Genomic DNA, 23,856 nt, shown 5'->3' on the forward strand with positions numbered 1-23,856 from the left:
ATACAGAAAAGTAAGGCGTTAATCTAGATTCCGTTTCTTTTGTCCTTCAACTCAGTTTAAAACTACAAGTTTTATATTTTGGGAAATGTTATGCCTGAAGCGTTTTTCTTATTTTTCTTGTTACAGAAAAGGTAAACTAAGGCGTCTAAAGAGACATGGTAATCCTGGAACGGAGAATTCAAGAACGATAACTCCGTCAGAACCGAGTACTACTTACAGTAATCTATCTGATACAGACAGACATAATACAGATAGTGCTTACCAGGAATTACAAACCAGAAATTCTAATTCACCTTATAATAATCTTCCATATTCTGGTACAAGTGAGGTGGAACCTGGTACTAACTATAGTAGTATATCGGATGATAACAGACTTGATAAATATAACAATAGTTACCAAGAACTACAGACAAGGACCCCCACGTCACCTTATAACAATCTCCCTTATACTAGTGAACATCATACATATAGTAATCAATAATTATTATATTTATAACAATCTCCCTCCCTAGTGAATTGTCTTACATATAGTAATTAATAGTTATCGCAATTATAACACTCTCCCCTATACTAGTGAATTATCATACTTAGAGTAATTAATAATTATCATATTTATAACTACCCCACGCCCCCTCCATATACTAGTGAATTACCATACATAATTATAATATTCATAACAAACACTCTATACTTATTGATAATTATATAGATATACTAATTCATAATTATCATATTTACAACAACCCCCCCCCCCCATATTAGTGAATTATCATACATATAGTTTATAATTAATAATTATTATACATATGCTAATAAATAATTATCATACATATACTAATTAATAACTATCATACATATACTAATTAATAACTATCATACATACACTAATGAATAATTATCATACACATACTAATTCATATATAAATTGATTTCAATAAAAATTACTCTAACAATCTTCCTTATACTAGTTTAGATTATAAATTGTTGTCAACTAATAAGATGTAACTTTATTATAAATTAACGTTAATAAACATCATACATACATAAATTCTCGTTATTTAATGAGTTAAAGCTGATTGTCGTTATTTAATACAATGGAACTGTTTGTCGTTATTTAATACAATGTAACTGTTTGTCGTTATTCAATACGATATAACTGTTTGTCATTATTTGATAAGATACCGTGCTTTAGTTTATCACTTGATATAATAGTATGTGTTTAAAGATGCATTATGTAAGATTTATAGAGAGAATCCGTCGATTTTGCTCTAATAGTTCCAAAATAGATAATGAAAAATAAATAAGACTAGCATAGTGTCTATTGTCATTTGTTCGATAATAAACGACGTCTTAATTTACCATTTTTGTGTTAACCGATTAAATTGCGCGTATGATCTAATCCAATTAATATCCAAACTACCAAATGATAATTCATATAACATATGAAGTCTAAATAAAGACATTCAATAGGCAAATTTAGCTCTTACATAATGCATCTTTAATACACCGATTGCATGTTATAGAGCGACTATAATCACCTGACTATACAGGTGTAATTTCGGCTGTCCTTTGAATTACATACAAAGAACCATTATCTAAGAAAGTAAACTAATAAAATAAAACATGACCCATTTATTCCCTGTATTTATTCTTGATAAAGTCATCTGTATAGTTGTTATTAATACACACATGCAGTCATCTGTATAGATATTGATAATACACGCTATATGAGTAGTGGCGCAGAGCGAGAGGGAAGTGAAATGTTAGGTGACGCACAATTTGAAGTGAAAAATAACTTTAAATTGACAAATAATTCGTGTTTTCGATATTGAAGACTATAGGTGATATTGAGTTAGAGACTTAGCTACTTTAACTGTAAATACCCCATTGTTTAGGAGAACTATATTTCACTCTATGTGATAATATATCCTGTTGTAAACTGGGTTATATACATTCACAAGACATCATTGTCACCTGCGTATACAACTTACATGTACATGGTATATATAGTAGGACACAAGACAGGTAGGTATATATTTATATGGTATATATAGTAGGACACACGGCAGGTAGGTATATATTTATATGGTATATATAGTAGGACACACGGCAGGTAGGTATATATTTATATGGTATATATAGTAGGACACACGGCAGGTAGGTATATATTTATATGGTATATATAGTAGGACAAACGACAGGTAGGTATATATTTATATGGTATATATAGTAGGACAAACGACAGGTAGGTATATATTTATATGGTATATATAGTAGGACAAACGACAGGTAGGTATATATTTATACCTATAATAAGGACCGGGTTTTATGTTTGTAAATGCCGGAATCTTTGATGTAAATCTTGCAACCAAATAACGCCAAACAACAAATATAATTTTCAGAACTGTACTTCTGACAATATGAATTGTGACACAAGAAAATCATATATGTCCTGACTTGTAATAGTCGTCGCCATTTTTAAATTGGAGAAACGGGCACTTATCTGCGGAGTAGAGTAGGTAACCATCGACGGGATTGTAACATTGACAGTGTGCCATTATTTGTAATAGACACATCCGGCACAGCACCTACAACTAAAGTTTCAAATTTTCCAGTTTTAAAAAGCGAAAGTCGATGACATAGCAATGTAAACATGTACATGGTAGATACTCGACGTCATTAACCCTTATAGCATACATATACTGCACGGTATATACTATGCTTCATTACCCCTCATAGCACACTGCATGGTATATACTCGGCGTCATTAACCCTTATAGCATACATATACTGCATGGTATATACTATGCTTCATTACCCCTCATAGCACACCGCATGGTATATACTCGGCGTCATTAACCCTTATAGCATACATATACTGCACGGTATATACTATGCTTCATTACCCCTCATAGCACACTGCATGGTATATACTCGGCTTCATTAACCCTTATAGCATACATATACTGCATGGTATATACTTTACTTCATTACCCCTCATAGCACACTGCATGGTATATACTCGGCTTCATTAAACCCCAATGATTTCATCTATAGAACATAATTTGGGATATTTGTTTACAAGAAATGTTGCTATCATATACAACATCTCAAGTTGGCATATTTCTGTTTGAAATGATATTATATCTATTGTAGAGTAGAATAAACTCAACAAACAGTACCAGTATGGTTTATGTAACAAGAAAGGATGTTTATTGTGTAATATTTCTATTTATAAGCACTGTTAAAGGTAAAAATAAGGAAAGGATTTTATAAGAATTTCTCTCTGTGCGCCTGTCTGTTCGTCACAATTTTTGGAACAAAAACACCAGCTTCTAATAACGCAACGTCTAATTAAAGTAGAATGTTCAAACTTGGCCGAATGTCGTTACTAAGTTAGTGTATGAGTGCTATCATTATTGTCCGTTCCGGAGTTATCGCTCTTTGGCGAAAGCCTTGTGATCGGGATGTGAAGCATTGTGGTCCGGAGAGGACGAACCCTACCGATATCCAGACTCTCCGTTGTTCAAAAACAAGTGAACGCGATATAGGCCACATTTTGTAACCAATTTATTTCAAATATGATTGTGCGCAATGTGGTTGTGAGCGAATGGAGCTTTCCACAACTTTCCGTTCCGTAATAACCCCCCACCCCCACTCCCTTGCCGAAAACCTCGACATGTTTGTTTTTTCAAATCTGGTTTGAAGCATTGGGGTAATGAGAGGAAAAATTCCGTGACTTTTCTTTTTGTTTAATTCCTTGACTTGTCGTTCCACAGTTATTACCCTTTTGTCGAAAACCATGTGGGAAAGATAAACGCTATATAGGTTTTAATATATATTTGTAAAATTTGGTGTGAAGCATTGGGTTCACGAGAAGATAAACCCTATCGACATTTAGCGTGCCTCTTTTCCGAAAAACCTTGTGAATGCCATATAGTCTATAGTTTTTAATGTATGTTTTCATATTGGCTTGGAGTATTTAGGTCATTGATCCCTATCTATGTTCATATTCCGCGACCTTCCCTTCCTGAGTTATTCCCCCTTCCTGATCAAATTTGGTTGGAAGATATGGGGTCATTAGGTTGGAACCCTAGAGTTTCGATTTCTTCAATCATCCTAGATCCTTATCAAATTTGCTCAACAAAGCAATTTTTCTTTCGGACAAGCTGATGTATGGGCGTTTTCCGCACCTTTGTGGCTATCTTCTACATTCTTGTATGTTTTTGGTCTGCAGGCGAATGACACCAACCTCACCTTTTTGGCGAAATGTTACATTTGGTCATGGTCTGAAAGCATTATCCTTCACATTTGCATTATCATACCAAGATAAAAACTCAATTCTTATTACCTTGCATGGATTTTGTGATCCTTGTATTTATATATGCCTACATTTAAATACCCGTACTACTCTGTTATTTTCTTGCTATTTCCATTCGAACTTCGAATGCTTACTATGATCATCGCATCTTCTCGAAAATTTTCTGACAATTCCTGACACTTGCCCGATACCTTAGCCTTTTCACAGCAGTTTTGTGTGTAGATATTCTCTTTTTTTATTTAGGTGCTGCACAGACAACAATATCTTGTGGAGGAGGAGTTGTAGGACAGCCAACAGTCTTAAGTTGTAGTATTTCTGGTAGTATAACCCAAGATATATATTGGTATCGTTATAATACAACTGATGCCGAGAATATAGTTCAGTGCGTTAAGTTATCGCCCGAAAGTGTTAGTGCATGTGTGGCAAATCGTGCTTTAAGATCCAGGTATAATGTTAGCACCGAGCTCCAACCACCACGAAATCCATCATTTACAATTATCTCTGTAACAGCTGAAGATCTAGAAGTAGCTTGGTTATGTGTGGACAAAATTACCTTCCCAGACAGAACATCAATCAATGAAGACTCAACATGTAGTTTAAAACCAGGTTTGTACAGTGTTTTTTTGTTATTAAATACCAAATTATCTGATATGCACACGGAAAAGATAATCCTCAGATGATAGATTTCAGAGAACATACTCCATGTTTATTTAAATGACATTTATTATATTATAATTAATGTTATGTTGAAGTAAAGAGATGGGTCTTGAGTTTCTTTTTGAATTTTATTTGAATTAGGTCGTTAATCTGCGGCATGAAGACACTTAAAAGAGGCTCTACGTGGTGAAGTTAGAGAGTTTATCTTGGAAGGTGGATCTCTTCATCCTTTTCATGTGATCAATATGTTTCTGTTTAAAAATAAAAAACCCCAGTTAATTCATGACACTCTAAAAACATGGGAATCAGGACATATATCGTTATCAACTTTATGTATTTTAAATAATCTAACCTTCCTCCATAAGACTTTTGAACTAGCTTAAAATCAAGATAAGTTAAATCAGGATTCCTAAATCTAATAAAAACTGTGACGGTCCCGAGTTTGACGGTCACGGACGACGTACCAAGTAACAATTGTTTGAGACTATTGCACGTCAAACTAGTCTTTCAAACTATATAGATAAAAGATTGTCCGAAACAGCGTTAACTGGTTTGACAACTCAAATAACCCAAACAAAATAAACCACTTTATGTAAAAAAAAAACAGACTTTAATTGACGCAAATGTTGAAATGTGAATTACATTAAACCATAAAATCATCAATCTTCAAGTGTATTATTTAGAAATGTATTATACATAAATAATAACATATAAACTCTAATAAGGTGTTGCTTTCCCCTATTGTCTAAGTCAGAAATAACTCTCTTTGCCCAAATCCTGGACAAAACAAATCCCCTTTAGTTATGATTCATATCCAGAATCAACTAAGAAATAGAAAATAATAATCCTGACTATAATACTATGCTGTATCCAATCAACTCACCATGAAACAGCACAAACTTCCTTGAATCCCAATGACTTGATTGATAACTTTAAAAAATGACACAATAGAAAACTCCTAAAGAAACTCTAACCCCCTCTACTCGAATTGTGAAAATCATCTGACGGCCCCAGAGTTCCGCGCGCTAATTACCTTATATAGACTCGCCGATTCCAACGACGTTGGAAATGCTGGCGGAAAATGTTGGAAAGGTGGGAAACTGTGGGAAATAACCACAGAATACAATACAATTCAGCAAAATACACGAATGAAAAATATAATGAAATACAAAGCGACTTTAATAATATACAATACCAATAGCAGTGGTAATATATAAACAGTAATGAATTAAACGCTTGTGATAAGGTTGCTATGGACTGATCGCGACTACTGTGCCCATGAATTCGACCACAAATTGTTAACGGAAATAAAATAAAGTGTCTAGTCGTTAATGTGCTATAGAATAAAAGGAAAATATGACATACAGGTTATTACAATGTCGGAACATTAACGAATATAAAATATGCTATAGAATACCAGGCTATGACTACAAATGACTTAGATATTGACCGTAATCGCAGGTTGATATACCAGACAAGGTAACAAGTCAAAATAACACATACGAAAGTGTAACTCAAATCGTGAACTGATGTGATTATGATGGAAAGTTGGGAAAGCCGGTCATCACAAAAACACCCTTCCATACTTTCTGCCTATCTTATTATGTGTTAATTATGTGTGTATGTCTCTTTGCATAAATGGAATATGAATTTAGCCAGCTAGTAGAATAATACAGGTAAAGTTGAGAGCGATAAATATTTCTATTGAAGTATAAATAGAAAGGGGGATAAATCTGTATTCATTGGATTTAAGATCGACAGTGTAATAAAAATTGATATTCATCTTCCAGTCTATTTAAAGGGTCAATCTCGGTTATATTTTGGAGAATAAAACTGCTTAATTTTGTTGTAAAAGCCCTTAAATTGGACACTAGAGTCCCAACGAGCGGTATTATAAAAATATCTTATAAAAATATCGTGTAGGTTAACTTTGTAGGACATGTAGTGTATAAACCTCTAATGGCACGGCAATAGATTAGTTTCCGGATAAAAGGTTTTGAGCTGAAATGTTGAGACAAGGTACATATACCCTTCCTCTATAATTTGGCCTTTAAATTTCATACGTACACGAACCTATTTCTGACTCTCTGTTAAAATCGCGATGGTCCCTTTAAGGTACAGAGTTAGTAGATTATCTCTAGGAACATCATAGTAAGAGACAACAATTTATTTTCAGGGGTTAAAACAAGGTGACAATTTAGCACGTGTCAATAATTTCATATATAGAAATATGTTCAATATATCTCTTGGCATAACTCTAACTTAAAAGGTATTATGATGTCAGAAATATGATCGATATATGTACATCTAGTGATAAAACACTTCCAATGTCCATCTCTTCTTTCATAAATCATTCTTTATTACTAAGGCAATAAATACTATCTCCTCCATCTGTATTCAGATAGCTATTGTGTTCAATTGTGTTATGTATTGTACTATGGGTCTGTGACCTTCTCTACTGAATAAAGGGGGTGGGGGGTGGATGGCCGAATGGTTAGCACGTGCGCGCTGTATCATAAGGCCTGTCAACTGGCGTGATTTCGAATCCCAGGTTGTAAGTGACAAGGAGTACGGTCGCCTGTCCAACCTCACGGGTTTTCTCCGGGTCCTCCGGTTTCCTTCCACTGCTAAACACCCCTACGCACAAGCGAAGTATTGAAATAAAATAAAACAACATGTTAGTCCCGAAATGACCTAGTTTATATCGAGTTAAACCCCATTTCTCTCTCTCTCTCTGTACTAAATAAAGATAAAAAAATGACACTTTTACCTGATTAAATTATTAACCAGATATATAAAGAGTTTTCCGACTAATATCACTTAAAGATACATTATACAAGAGTTAATCTGCCTATTGCAGGTCTTTCTTTAGCCCTAAAATGTTTTCTAAATTATTCATTAGACATTTATTAACATGAAAAGACCATAACCAACTCTCAATGGCATCGGATTTCTATGATATTAGATGGATTAAAACGGTTTAAACATGGGAGAGCCAGTACGGTGGTTGACATTATTGCACACGTCTTGTCAAACCTTCAAAGACTCGCAATTGTGACATTTGAATGAAATTTTCAAAAAGCATGGCTCGCTCTTTATCTATATCTTAAATAATATACCTGTAACTGAGTCGGTGCATTCATGTTGTTTTAAACAATAATGACATTTTTTTAAAATTTCGTTAATTTACTTATTTAAAAATTTTAGATAAGAACATTATTATATATCAAATATTATATATTAAAGAAAATTAGAGTGTTTTGCTGCGGTCGTTGTTTGTAAGGGGGTATTGTCAGTAGGTTATCAACTAAAACAAATTCAAAATTATGTTATCAACTTTATTTTTTTACATATAATGGCATTTTCCACAGACTTGTGTGTGTCCTTGGTGACTTGGCTTATTCTCGGTTTTAGACGCGTTGTCGTAATCAACCTGATCTGTGAGTTGCAAAGGAACATCTAATTTCTAGGATTTCCATTTCTGGTCCAGCAACGTTTTGCTTTGTCTCGATTTCCATTTCTGCTGCTAATTTCAGATTATTTATAAAATGCATGATGTGGGATAGTATATATGTATACATATGTAGTTTTTTCTTTGGCGTCCATAGCAGTTATATCTCATAACAACCTGTCATGACGTCATAATAGGTTTATATATTCGTTCATATCAACTGCTGATGACGTCATGACAGGGTGATATATTCGGCCCATATCAACCACTGACGACGTAGATGGTCAGAATAATACAAAAATACAGAAATAAATTTTTATTCTTTTGACAATTAAAAATTGTTATGGTACAGTTTGTAAATCTCAGGACCGAAATAGACGGCGTACTTGTCCTCACATTTACATCGGTTATTCATACTCCATGTGTAAGATATCTTTCAGAATTTTCTTTCCGTCCACATTTCGATTATTTCTCCACACACTCCAAGAGTTCCTTTGTAAAGTATTTTAGGGTACAGTCCACTTAAAACAGTCGGTCAAATCCTTCTCTGAACAAACCGAAAACCTTCAATCACGGTTCACTGTGAGAATTATCGGAAAAAATTGCCTTTTGATCGAAATTTTCTTCATTCTTTGGATAGATCCTCATCAATATTTGCACTCACATCTATTCCATCGTCAATATGTTGGCTAAAAAGGGTTAATTATTCTTCTGACTTCGTATTACTATACATTTTGTTTTTGCTTTCAATTAAATAAGTCCAAAATGGCAGCGTATAAACAAAAACATCCATGTACTTTCACGTGATTACTTCGGTAATTTTCGCTATTTGACGGAAACTATCGAGCAATTATCCAATCATTGTTGCCTTTGAATGGAAGGGCCTATTAAATTTAATGGTGAAATGACGTTCTATATGTAGGATATAAACCTACTCTCCCTCGGATTGATATGATAGAGAACACTTGGTGTCTAATCGTTCGGGTGGGACGACATACCCAGGCCCCGTGTGAACTTTGGCGTACACGTAAAAGAACCCTTGACAGGTGAAATTCGAAATAAGCATTTGCAGTAGCGTCATTGTCTGCATGATCCGAGTAGGACATTAAAACTCAATTCATCATTACCATAACCTACTAACACCCCGCATATACTCTTCAAAAAAGTAGGGGATATTCAGATATACAAAACCGCAGAAATGCACTTGCCTACACATGAACATAAACAGTTCATGTGGGCGGCTTATCTGACGGCCCCATTTCACTCGCAAATACATACACTGTCAAAAGTGAAAATGGCCGTTTTTGGTTTTTGTCTTAATAATGAGTAATTGCTCCACCAATCCTCAGACATTCAGCAATTCGTCGTGGCATGCTCCTAATGAACCGTCCAATCAAGATTTTGGGCAATCTGACCCACTCCTCTTGCAATGCCACGGCCAATTCTTGCAGCATTGTCGGTCGATGTTGATGTCGACGAACACGTCTCCCGATCATGTCCCAGGCATGGTCTATAGGGAAAAGGTCAGGACTCATGGCTGGCCAAGACATATGGACAATATGGTGATGCTGGAAGTAGTCATTCACGACGCGAGCGCGGTGGGCACGGGCATTATCATCTTGATGAAACGTCGACCTGCACGTTGAGCAAAGGGCAGAACTATCGGTGCCAGGATGTGGTCACAATATGCAAGTCTGTTCTGACAATCATGGCGATTCCTTCTCACACCATAACAGACATACGCCCAAATCTGTCATGCTGTCTGACGTTAACGTTAGCATGACGTTCATTTACACGCCTCCAAACGCGAACACGCCTATCGTTGAAATCCAGAGTAAATCTGGTCTCATATGAGAACATTACACGCCCCCATTGACGACTACCCCATTTTCTACGCTGCCTACAACATTGACGCCTGTTTGCCAGGTGCTGGCGAGTTAATGGATGCACAACACCCGGTCGTCGCGCATGCAAATGGGCTTCATGTTGCTGATATCTAATTAGTCCAGTCAATCTAGCTGAAAAAAGGGCCCAACCCAAAACAAATTGCAACAGAATTTCTTTTGGTGGTATGCATTTCCGTAAGGTCTCCTGCACACCATACTAAAAATGTTCCAAAATATTTTTGGTGGAAATGGGTCAAATTGTGTAATATGCTAATTAGCATAATTTCATATTTCAAAAATTGATTTAATGCTATAATTTGGCTGTCAAATGTTCAAATTTGGTGGAAATTGTATCCAAACCCATGTTTTCGTGGCCAGGGACACAAATAAACACATTTAGAATATAATCACATAATTACCTGATGCACAATATGCAAATTAACATCCGCCATTAGTGAAAAACTTATTTTCCCCCCTAAATCTGAAACTGTTTAACTTAGCTCCATCAAACCAGTGCCTATGCCCATAATTACAGGGTCAAGGGTACTGAAAAGCACTAGAAGAACAGCACAGTTATATTGCATAATATAGAATATGCAAACTAGACACCTGGGCCATGACTGAAGAACAAACTTTTAGTCCAATCTCAAAAAACATTTGCAATAAGTATGACTTATTTGAAAAGCATGCTTTACTCAATAACTTCAATCAGTATCCTTTAATGATACATTATGGGAGATTCGGTAACGAGTTGGCAGTTTTCACTATAATAGTTAAAAACTAGATAAGGTAGAAGGCAATTTGGTGAAAATTTCATTCAAATTGATCCACTATGAACCGAGAACTAAGCGACTGAAATTCCCATAAGCCAGTACGATAAACAGCATAGTCTCGATTATCCATTTAATCGTTTAATGAGAAGGAAAGTTATGCAGTAAATCGGCTTACAATCCACTAAAGATCGCAGGCTAGCGCAGCCATCTAGAGTTGATTATGGCCTGGATAGGTTAATTAATGTCTAATTAATAATTTAGATAACATTTCAGGCCCAAAGAAAGACCTGAAATAGGCAGATTTAGCTCTTGCATAATGCATGTTTAAGTAGTTGATGATTGCATTTGCGCCATTCTCTTCCGTGTGTTCAGTTAGTGTTTCAAAGAGTAAGGGCTGGTATCATTCTGAAGTCAAGATTGGATTCATTGTCTGTTTGGTAACGTTGGTGAGGTCCCTACGTCTGCAATTCACGGTATATCTCAGTTTCAGGAAAAACTCTCTAGATAGACCTTTTTTTAGTAATCTCAAAGTCATTAATGGCAGACATCAGACGAAAATCTGACTTTAATACTAGCCACTGGTTTCTCCAGTCTTGTTTTTAAGTAGAGCACCAACACGTGGAACTATGTGGTTGTCGATAGGAAAATGTATGGTGTAAATCTGGTAAAATATTTCAGGTGCAACTTTAGCGGTTTCATCAGCCAACCGATGATCGATTGAGGTCGGGACCCTCAGGTTGGTCACTGTTGAATATAGTAAAATTCCACCTGGATTGTTTGTACCACTGCCAGACAGAAGGAAATGTTACCCATTTTAAAATTTTCTTTGTATTGGTCTTGTATTTTCATGGCCTGTTGAGTTGTTGGTAGAGGTACCAGCTTTCCTGGTAGTAGTCTTGAATCATCTTATAGTACGTTTGAGGTGTCTAATAGGTGGAAGACGGGAAATGGTTCCTTCTGGTAGTTTTGATACGGCAGCAGTGACAATTGGTTCTGCAATCTCTTTAGTTCCAGTGGATTGTCTATTTATGGTATTTTTCACCCACAAGAATCATTTCACGTACTGGGTCACCAGCATAGTTTGTTCACTTTTCCGGACTGGTTGACCTCTTCTCTCTGGATCTTTACTGTGGTTTTGCATTTACCATGTCTGCGTTTCTCGCATTCCCAGACAACAGCACCATTAGCAAGGACTTTTGCAAATTTACTGTTCATTTTATTATAAACATTGTGCTCAATTTTCAATTGTGGTTATTTATGTGATTAACTTTGAAATAAAATTAACAGCTATGTTATAATGTTTTGATAATGATTAATGTATAGATACATTATAGTTTGCATTCATCAATTAATAAACTATACATCTATTAAAACAAATAAAATCACTGGCAATAAGATTCACAGTTATGTTTTTATAATGATTACATATAATGGTGATGATAAACGTCAAGGGTTTCTTAATACCTAAAGAGTTCCTGTGACTGTTCAGGTGTAACTGTTAAACTAGGTGTAGCACTGATTGGTGCCCTTATAAAAAAAAAACATTGACTGGACTGCACTGACATACTTGTGGAGACTTCAAAGGACATAGCTGTAGGACATCCAAAACCAGTTTTAGACAATTCTGATGATAAACTTTTGATAATTTGTTTGTTTTCATCAGGGCTATGTGACCAACTCCACCACCACCCACCCCAATGACAATAGTGCTCTGGTACTAATGAAATCAGTCAATTGTTCTCCATAATGAGGTACAGATACTTTTGTTACTTTAATTCTTTGAAAGTAATAAAATGGGTGTGGGAACTTGATTTTTCAGGTTATTGCAAATGCTTTGAGTTTGGACTAAAAGTGTATTTTTCAGTCATGGCCGAGGCGTCTAATTTGCATATTCTATATTATGCAATACCACTGTACTGTTCTCCTAGTGTTTTTTGGCACCCTTGACCCTGAAATTATGAGCATGGATACTGGTTTTATGGTGCTAAGTCAAAGAGTTTGAGATTTAGGGGGAAAATTAAGTTTTTCACTAATGGCGGCTGTTAATTTGCATATTGTGCATCAGGTAATTATTGATTATATTCTAAATGTGTTTATTTGTGTCCCTGGCCACGAAAACATGGGTTTGGATACAATTTCCACCAAATTTGAACATTTGATAGCCAAATTATAGCATTAAATCAATTTTTGAAATATGAAATTATGCTAATTAGCATATTACGCAATTTGACCCATTTCCACCAACAATATTTTGGAACATTTTTGGGATGTTGTTTAGGGGACTATACTGAAATGCATCCCAGTGAAATTAATTCTGTTGCAATTTTTTTTGGGTCTAACCCCAGATTGACTGGACTAAATCGTTTGGAGTGTAACTCGAATTCCTGTAGTTTACAGAAAGCTAATTGACCGTTTGTCCTCGATTTCGCAGGACCTGTGTACGAATGTATCGATCCTGGGCTTGTGTAGTGGCTCTAGGACGACCTGAACGAGGTCTATCACCATCAACATTGTTTGTTTGATGGTACCGATTCCACAGTCTGCTGATCACAGACTGTGACACTTTAAGCATGTTGGCTAATGATAGCTGTGTAGAACCCATTTGAAGTATGCCAATAGCACGTAGACGTTCATCATGTTGAAGACGTCTCATTGCAAATTAAAGGTAAAACACTACAGCAAGGATACGATAAACAGTAAATCTTATGCAAGAACCGACAGGAAAGCACACATGGATAGGATAAACAAGCACGCGGCAGTTTTCATCAACCCTTCCTTGAAGTGCTAAATTTGACAATGAACCCCTCCCACGTGTATGGCGCTATTGCGTGTCGCACATGCAGCTCAGCGGTTCTGTTGGGGCGATAAGCCCTTCATCCGTGAACAGACTCTCAAAGCATGTCAAGTGTTCATGACTATTTATCATATCACAACCTGCATAGGTATTTGCATTTCAATATTCCCTACTTTTTTTAAGAGTGTACTATATCTATCAGATAACACACATGTATGATTGTATTACACACTATCTACCCAACTATATCAATCTATTAGTCGTCCTTACACTAAGATTATATTCCCTTTCGAACCTTAATGGTCTATATATATAAAATGTCGTCCATGGGTAGATAGACGTATTACAATATTATAGTTATGTTATTGGCTTTACATACATATACACTGGTTCCCCCTTGTCAGTAATGCAGGATGGAGGGCCTGACAAGGACAGCTGTCTAGTCGTTCGAATGGGACGGAAAACCGAGGCCCCGTGTACACATTGGCGTGCACGTAAAAGATCCCTTGACAGTTGGAATTCTATATAAGAGAAGGCCGTAGCGCCGCTGCCCGGGCAAAATTTCCCCCACACCACACTGTATGGCGTATTCCCGTCGTCATTAGCCCAGGTTAGGAGCAGAACAGTAGGACGTTAAACCCCATTTTATTTCATTTCATTTCATGTCATACATATACACAATACTTGTACAATCATATAAAGCTTAAACAATAGTTAACCACCCCAGTTAAAAACTTCCTGGTCTATATGTACGTGTAGAACAGTAAAATGTCGACCATGGGTAGATACATGTATTATTATATTATAGTTATTGTCCCCCGCCTTTCGAAGAAAGCAGGGGACTATTAAAATGGGTTCGTCCGTCTGTCTGTCCGTCTGTCTGTCCGTCACACTTTTTGGGACACAATAACTCTCTTCCTAATTGAGCTAGAATGTTCAAACTTGGTGTATGTGTTTATTAGGTCAATGCCTTGATGAAGTTCGAATATGAGCATTTTCCGCTTAGGGTAAGCAGAGATAAGCAATTTGATTGGTTGATGCTTTGGGACACGATAACTCTCTTCCTAATTGGGCTAGAATGTTCAAACTTGGTGTATGTGTTGATTAGGTCAATGCCTTGATGGAGTTCGAAGATGAGCATTTTCCGCTTAGGGTAAGCAGAGATAAGCAATTTGATTGGTTGATGCTTTGGGACACGATAACTTTTAATTGAGCTAGAATGTTCAAACTTGGTGTATGTGTTTATTAGGTCAATGCCTTGATGGAGTTCGAAGATGAGCATTTTCCGCTTAGGGTAAGCAGAGATAAGCAATTTGATTGGTTGATACTTTGGGGCACGATAACTCTCTTCCTAATTGAGCTAGAATGTTCAAACTTGGTGTATGTGTTGATTAGGTCAATGCCTTGATGGAGTTCGAAGATGAGCATTTTCCGCTTAGGGTAAGCAGAGATAAGCAATTTGATTGGTTGATGCTTTGGGACACGATAACTTTAGTTCTAATTAAGTGAGATTGATGAAACTTGGTGTATAGTTTCATTACAGTAATACCTTGACTAAGTTTGATAATGAGCATTTTCTGCTCAGGGTAAGCAGAGCGATACGCAATTTGATTGGTCGTGACTTTGGAAAACAATAACTCTCCTACTTTGATTGTCCCCCGCCTTTCGAAGAAAGCAGGGAACTATTAAAATGGGTTCGTCCGTCTGTCTGTTTGTCTGTCTGTCCGTTCCGCTTATTTGTGATAAATTTATATGTGTCCTCTAATTATTTTCCTATTTCGGCGGGGGACATCAGCCTCACTGTTGGCTTGTTTTACTGGCTGTACATATTACATATATATAAGGTACCGTAGCATATGCTTTTAACTCTATTTTATATTAATTAACATTAGTAATAAGAAATAATTCTTGATTTGATATACACTGATCTCAAAAGACATGTTTACATGTTATCATGTAAACGAATATGAATACGCTATAGTCTTTATACACAACAACATACTGTCCTAGATTGTACATTGTATTACATACAAATACTACAGGTGTTTATAAATATAGTGTACATTATAATCGGGTTGCCTGCATAGCCCAATATAATATTATATTGATCAACCTATGGTGAAGTGTAAGGAAGTGAGAGAATCTTCACAAGGATCCAAAATGAATGACGCCCGTGTGTAGCACAATTCTTCCGTCGCCGACAAATCAATATTCACTAAAATCTGATGCTAAAATAAAAAATTCAGATCTTAGATCAACTTCAAAACCCTAATTTAAAAAATATAGAAAATGGAGGAGAAAAAAAACTATTTTTGAAATATTTATACTGCCACCAGTGTCTTGAATCATGATCGTAAAAATGAGTTTAAGATTGATTTTATTTCTAGTAATATAAGCTTATAAGATATGAAGCCGACTGGACTATAGTTATAATTACGTGGCTGCCGGCACTTCAATTTTAGTCTTGTGTATTGAGCTCGTGCAACATATCGATGTATCCGTAATTCTGTGCAATACTAGTTGTGATTGAATTCCAGTCCATGTCGTCACATATAGACACTACCGACATTAGTTGAAATTGTTCAACTAAATATTAGCACAATTGGAAACTATTCGTCTTATCACTGGAACGAATTGAACGTGGTGGATAACGAGTCAGACTCACAATTTTATGACTGAAGATAAGTATCCAAGCGCATAACCGGATTACGACCTACAGAGGCCCTATGCACCCGGTGCCCATATAATATACAATTCACAACGTAAACAATAATAAACCATAACGTGGTTAAAGTTATATATTGAGATAAAGTAGGTAACATGAAGGAAAGACAAAAAATATTGAAAACTAATTAAAAATATTTAATTAATTTCTAAATTAAATAGTTTGAATTCGCCATCTAAAAAAGCAGAAATTATAAGGTGCCCCCTTCCTAAACACGTGCTTTTTTGGCTTAATGGTGAATCCAGCCCTGTCCAAACTCAATTCACAATTTCAAATTAAATGGAAAGTTTAATGAAGACGACTGTGTGATACCAATAAATAAAGCATGTCATCTCTTTCCTTGTATTACAGGTCAAACATACAGTTTATCAGGATCAACATCATATGGTATTAGAGGAGGGGGTTATATATTTACATGTCAGATATATGGTGGTAATTTAGTACCCAGTGATATTATCCAGTTTAACAGAGACAGTATGTCAGTCTGTAGACATGTACTAACTTGTTTATCTAGTGTACCATCTGGTAGATATACATGCGGTTGTATCAATGGCAACAACAGACAACTGTATCTTAATATAACTAACATTCAAGTAACTGATGCTGGTGACTGGACCTGTGGCGATAGCTTTAACATTGCAACCAGTCAAGCTGTAACTCTTCCCGTTTACTGTAAGTTGATTGGTTTCATAAAGTTAACATTTCAAAAATATGATATGCCACTGCCCGTCTCGAGCCGTCCCATATTTCAGCCGTGGTAACCTTAACTGTAAGAATCGGAAGTAATATAACTCCGAAGCTGCACACCTCTACATATCGGCATCTTGAAAGCTTGAGTGTAGGTGTCAATCCCGAAGAGAAGGTCAGACGTAAAGCACGGGCTTGTTCTAGACAGATTCGAACTGTTTTCTTAGCCTAGTCTGGGCAACATAGAACAGTACTCAACAGACTGAAGAAGACGTAGAAAAAGAAGAAACAGAAGAAGAAGAAGTAAAAAATGTGCAATACTTTGCCAACTTGAAGATTTACAGTAATAATAAATATTTACAGAAGAATCAATATATTAAAACTAATTCACGAACTAATCGGATTGTTTCGTTGGAGTCCCATGCACAGGGTACAAAGTCAAATTCCTTTCCTTGTACACATAGGCATAAATATGGTCCACACGTAAAATAACCGTTCACTTCACAGGCAGATTGTAGAAGGGCGATAACGCGTGACTTCAATCAATTCATGTGACAATTAGTTTTACGCATCATGCCGCCACAAGAAAGCCATTTGGAAAAAGTTCAATAGCATAAAAAGTATAATGACGTGAATGATTTTTTAAAAACAAATATCTTAAAACAAAGGCATTAATGACCGGGGCACTGATATTATACAGTACATTAAACTTATATAGCGTAGGTGTGTTAAGATGAAATGTATTTCATCAATTAATTGGAATATTGTAAAATAGTACAAGAGTGAAATTTTACGCATTAAACTTATATTTTGTAGGTATCACTATATTTTGAAATATATGTGAATTTAACTCCTAATAAATAAAACACAGGCGGGCAATTCCTATGAATGAGTCACCTATATCAATATTCGGGGTCTTCGGCCATTATTTTTTCGGACGGATTCACCCTCCCTGGGTTAGAGATGCTTACACAGGTGGACTATTATTTTCGGTCTTTTTTATTCGGAAATGTAATTTAAAGCATACTAAATTAATCCGCCCATTCTATCATTTTATGCCGCATTTCCTTAAACAACAAAAGAATAAATTGATATAAATAATGATTTCATTGGCTTATGCGAGATTAATTGTCCACGAAGAGAATGAGAATATTAATTGTTGCATATATAAATATATCTTGTATATTAACAGATGGGCCAGAGAATATCAGATTTGAACCAACAAGTTCTAGTATAACAGTGATAGAAAATGAAAGTAGAACTGTAACCTGTTCAGCTGACTGTAATCCACCGTGTAATATCAAATGGTATAAAGGAGCTGATACTACCACTGCTAGTGGTAGTAATGGTCTTCTATCATTGACCAAACGACAACACGCTGGTAATTACACCTGTCAGATTACAAATACACAGATACCTGGTTCACTTCAATCTAAACAACTGATGGTTATAGTACATTGTAAGTTCATAACATTTATATTTACAAGTGTGACTTGTAGCATACTATTCGCTTTACAATCTAATTGGAAAATGAACTGGTATAACGGATCTGATACTAGTGGTATTATAGCACTGTCACTGAACAACACCATTCACAGACAAGATATTGGGGAAATGCTCTAAATCGGGCGGAATTGCTTTTCTATTCCTGGATGTTTAGGGGCATAGGCCAAATAGTTTGCCTACAGAGCTGCACGGTCCACTAACATAAAATACTCGTCGCAGTGTGTCATTTGATTAGACCTTATCGCACGTATATGCCAGATTATAACTGATCCACATCCGGGTCAACAACCAATATATTACAGCGTAGAAAAATCAATCGGGATTTACCAGAGCTCTACATGGTGTTAAAAGGTATACAATGACAATCCCAGCTACATTAGGTCATATCGCACAAACATGTATTATGCTCAATTAACCAGTGCATAGCAGACTAACTAATTGTGTCATAAAAGAGGCTACAAACGTAAACATTAAGTAATCACCACATGTGGAATATTTTTATCATTAGTTGTACCACGCAGAAGATTAACAATATTTTTAACATCTAATAACACGTTTAATCCACTCTCCAGTGTTCTAGGGATGTTCCCAGATCAAAGAGACAGACTGTTGCAATAAGCTGGATTCAAATATTTGTGGATTTCTTTTTTTTGGGGGGGGGGGGTGGATAAAATATTTCATGGATTTTTGTCACAAAAATGGAAAACTATTACCGAATACATACCAAAAATAGGTTGTAATTAATGTTGGTAAAGTCAGACGCGTTTACAGAATTATATCGGAGATCTGAGTCAAAGAATTTTAGTGACGGTCATAGCTACCGATGCGAGTAGGCCCCTTGATATTTTCTCTCGATGCATACAAGGGTACAATTTTGCTTGATATCAGTATATGCAAACACCGAAATTTTATTCCACCGAGTGGCTGCTGAATGCCGATTCTACTCTACCCGACTAAAATATTTTTTTAAACATAACGCTGATTAAAACAATGTTCAATTGCTATCAATATTCAATGGGTCAGTTATAAAACACACCTAAAATAGTCCAACAAACTGTAATTTATATACCTGCTCATTTAAACTTAACACATTTGTAATACAGATTGTATTTTACTCACAGCCGTTCAGCTATCATGCCAATGTTTCCATTTTCTAATGCATATATACATAATCATTTCATATCTAAATTTAGTCATAAAACATTCACTCAATTGTTTTATACCCTATCACAACCACTTATAGACAACAGTCTTTCTTTTTGTCTAATATTTATCGACGTTAGAAATTATGGCCATGGTTTATTTGCGTTTTACTTTACTGCCGTTGGTCGTATTAGATCCTGTATATGACATTTACATGAGCACACTCGGTCCATGTCCATACTTTAACTTTTCAATAATACACTCTTTAACAGATGGACCAGAGAATATCAGATTTACACCAACTAGTTCTAGTATAACAGTGATAGAAAATAAAAGTAGAACTGTAACCTGTTCAGCTGACTGTAATCCACCGTGTAATATCAACTGGAAAAAAGGATCTGCTCCTAGTGGTAGTAATGGACTTCTCTCACTGAGCAACATCACGAGACAACAAGCTGGTAATTACACCTGTCACGTTACAAATACACAGATATCTGGTTCACTTCAATCTAAACAACTAATGGTTATTGTATATTGTAAGTTGATAAATTATTTTAAATTTCCCAGCCTATATATCTATGTATTTGTAAGGGTTATTTATCTCGGGCTCCAGAATCCAACCACACATTGTTACGTAACAATTCTAATTTTAGTTTCAATTCCTACTATTGATTGATTTATCAGAATTTCAACGATACAATGATCTCAGCCAAATTCTTAATCAAACATTATACCTTGTAAAAGCTTGTATTTCATTTAAGTTTTCAAACTATATACACTATTGTAAAATCAAATCATAGTAATAATTCAAAATGGTATTATGGATCATGTTAGGAAAACCGCGTCATTCGTTAGCGAGTAGTAAGTTGTAGTAAGTCACAGAGAATAACAGGTGCATGTGGACAGGCTAAAAGTGAGAGAATAATATATCGGTTTAATATGTGCATACATGTACCTTCAACACCAACCCATTTACGCAATCAAACCATTTCCTGAATTTCACATAAGAACATGAATTGTAGGCTTAAAATGGATGTGCACACAGGAAACGACCGCGGTCTTTTGGCATGCTAAACATCTGAAATGGGTTTAACTAAATTATTATAGTTTCCTATTTATTAAAACAGACCCACCGACCATCACAAGCCTAGCACCAGATGGTGTCGGTAACATGATAAATGAAGAATCTACTGTAACCTTCAACTGTTCTGTTGACAGTCTTCCATCTTCAGTAATATCCTGGTCTAGATCACAACAAGGGGAACAACTCTATTCTGGTAGTCAATATACCATACCTAAAGCTATTTGTCAACATACAGATAACTATACCTGTACAGCTAGTAATAATATTGGTCAACCTGTATCTAAAACTATTCCACTCTATGTTAGATGTAAGTACATGTTCTTGGTACTAAAGTTCAGTGATCCAGATATTTGCTGATTGTTCAGCCATTTACTGAATGTCTTAGATATCGAAAGATATAAACTCTGCCTAGTTGAGCACTTTTGCCAAATGCCCGGATATTAAACCTATGCTGGAAACACATTGCCGTGTTAGTGTATACGTTATTGTTCAAGAACACCCGGACAAGGTATTTATTTCAAGGGTTCGTTTCATGTTTAGTTTCATCTGAGAGCCATTTGTGTTAAAGGGGATTGGAGGTGGTTGTTCTTATTGCTCTTAAGAGTTGTTTTAAATGTATTTCTAGTTTTACATAACTTTTCTTGCGTAGACCTGCTAACCGTATTAAAGCTTAATTGCAGAAATCATACAAACTGACATCAATATCCTTTTGCTATATTTCAGGTGCCCCGGTTCTTGATCACAACCAAGAAACTAAAACTACTATATCTCTAGGACGTGGAGAGACGGGTGTATTATCAATCCATGTTTTAGCTTATCCACTACCTGTATATACCTGGTATTATCAACTACAGGATGGTAGTAAACAACCGATAATAGAGTTTAGAACAAGACAAAAAGATGATGGTCTATCATCAATATTAACTATACAAGATGTTACAGAAGATGATAGTGGGACATATATAGTTTATGTAAATAATAGTCTTGGTACCAGATCGACCGTGTTCAACCTGGTGGTATCGTCAGAAGATACTAGTGTTGATGGGTATAGTAGCATGCTAGGTGTTGGGATAGCTATAGGCCTTGGAATTAGTGTTCTAGTGGTTGGTATTGCTACAGCTTTAGCTTGGGTGATTTTGAAGAGAAATGGAAAGAGATTTGGTATAAAATCTGTAAAAGGTAATTACTAATCTTTAGATATAAATCATTGTTAGTAATTTGATGTTTATACATTTTTCTATATTGTACACCATTAACAGCCCACCCGCTCACCATCCCCAATATGAATTTTGTTCCAATAGGAGTGAGTAACCACAGAATAACCGCAACCTATAAAATAACCATCTCATGTATTATGTATTTCAGCATCTGATCAAAGAGTAGTTAAAGACAGCGATACATTAGAAAACATCACCTTGTCTGATACTCCACATGTTTATGACCAAGTTAATACTGCTGTCACAAATACCAGAGATACAGTTAATACTAGTGTTCTAGAAATCAGTAGCACCGACTATATCAACACATCAACAACATCATCACCATATGAGATACTGGATAAACAAACTATGGATCAACAACCCAACACTTATCAACAACTCAGTCCATATCAAAACCTAGCAGGAGATAAAAACTAAACAAAATCACAGATATATTGCTAACTGCGAAATTAATAAAAAATAATTGTTTATATTCACGACATTTTTGTATATTTCTGATCATAAAGTTTAAACTAAATAGAATCCTACAGTTACGTCATGCATTACCGAGGATTATCTTATTAATATTTATATCGACAAAGATGTATTTTATCAGTTATGAACGTAAAAGATCCCTTGACAGTTGGAATTCGATATAAGAGAAGGTCGTAGTGCCGCTGTCCGGGAAAAATTTCCCGCATAGCACACTGTATGGCGTTTGCCCGTCTTCGTTACCCCAGTTCGAGCAGAACAGTATGACGTTAAAACCCATTTCATGTCATTTCGCTATCAGGGGTACAGTGAGACGGCAAGGAGGCTATATGCTGATTGTATTTTCATGGAATCAAACTAAGCTTGTTTTGGTATAGAGTGTCTTTTTATTTGTAACTTAAGCGTTAATTATATTCCGTCTTCATTAGCCAGACGGAAGAAAAATGTATTTCTTTTTTATCATGGCAATTACCGTACACTATATCAATATGATGCTATTTTAAATTCATATATCCATTTATTACATATTAAGTTTCCATATTTTTAAAATTCATTGAACCTATATTATGAAGCATTAGACTATTATAGAAACTATTCTTATTTAGAACTGTAAATATTTTCCTAAATTGTTTTCTGCTATTATTAACACGTTTACGTTTGTATTACTTTTTGTATATTTTATAAGATATGTTACTTTAAATAATAAACTTACCACCCACTCTAGTTGTAAGTCAGATGCATCTTGTGTGGTTGATACATAAGGCTTACTTCCAGATCAAAGCCATGTGATGCAGTAGATATATTACGCCTACTTCCAATCAAAGTCATGTAGTACAGTGGTAGATTTATAACGCCTACTCCCCAACTAAATCTATGTGGTGTAGTAGAAAGAGAAGAGAAAGAGAAATGCGGTTTAACGTCCACTCGACACAGACTAGGTCATTTCGGGACTAACATATGATTCAATTTTATTTCAATAATTCACTTGTGCATAGGAGTCTTTAGCAGAGGGAGGAAACCGAAGGACCCGGAAAAAATCCACGAGGTTGGACAGGTGACCCTACCCCTTGTCACATACAACCGGGGAATGGAAACCACGCCAGTTGACCCACTGACAGACCTTATGATACAGTTTTCG

General features: G+C 35.6%; 1 protein-coding gene across 1 annotated transcript; it reads left to right on the top strand.

The window, feature by feature from the left end:
- Positions 1 to 1,802: 1,802 nt before the first annotated feature.
- Positions 1,803 to 23,362, top strand: LOC126830417 (hemicentin-1). Its single transcript, XM_056102708.1, has 9 exons — positions 1,803 to 2,025; positions 3,157 to 3,250; positions 4,565 to 4,927; positions 16,959 to 17,279; positions 18,487 to 18,753; positions 20,216 to 20,479; positions 21,071 to 21,334; positions 21,751 to 22,206; positions 22,393 to 23,362. Exons 2-9 carry the CDS (start codon positions 3,187 to 3,189, stop codon positions 22,662 to 22,664), a joined length of 2,271 nt encoding a protein of 756 aa, XP_055958683.1. The 5' UTR covers positions 1,803 to 2,025; positions 3,157 to 3,186; the 3' UTR covers positions 22,665 to 23,362.
- Positions 23,363 to 23,856: the final 494 nt, after the last annotated feature.

The sequence above is a fragment of the Patella vulgata genome, chromosome 8 (assembly GCF_932274485.2).
Source record: "Patella vulgata chromosome 8, xgPatVulg1.2, whole genome shotgun sequence".
In the NCBI taxonomy this organism is placed as follows: domain Eukaryota; kingdom Metazoa; phylum Mollusca; class Gastropoda; family Patellidae; genus Patella; species Patella vulgata.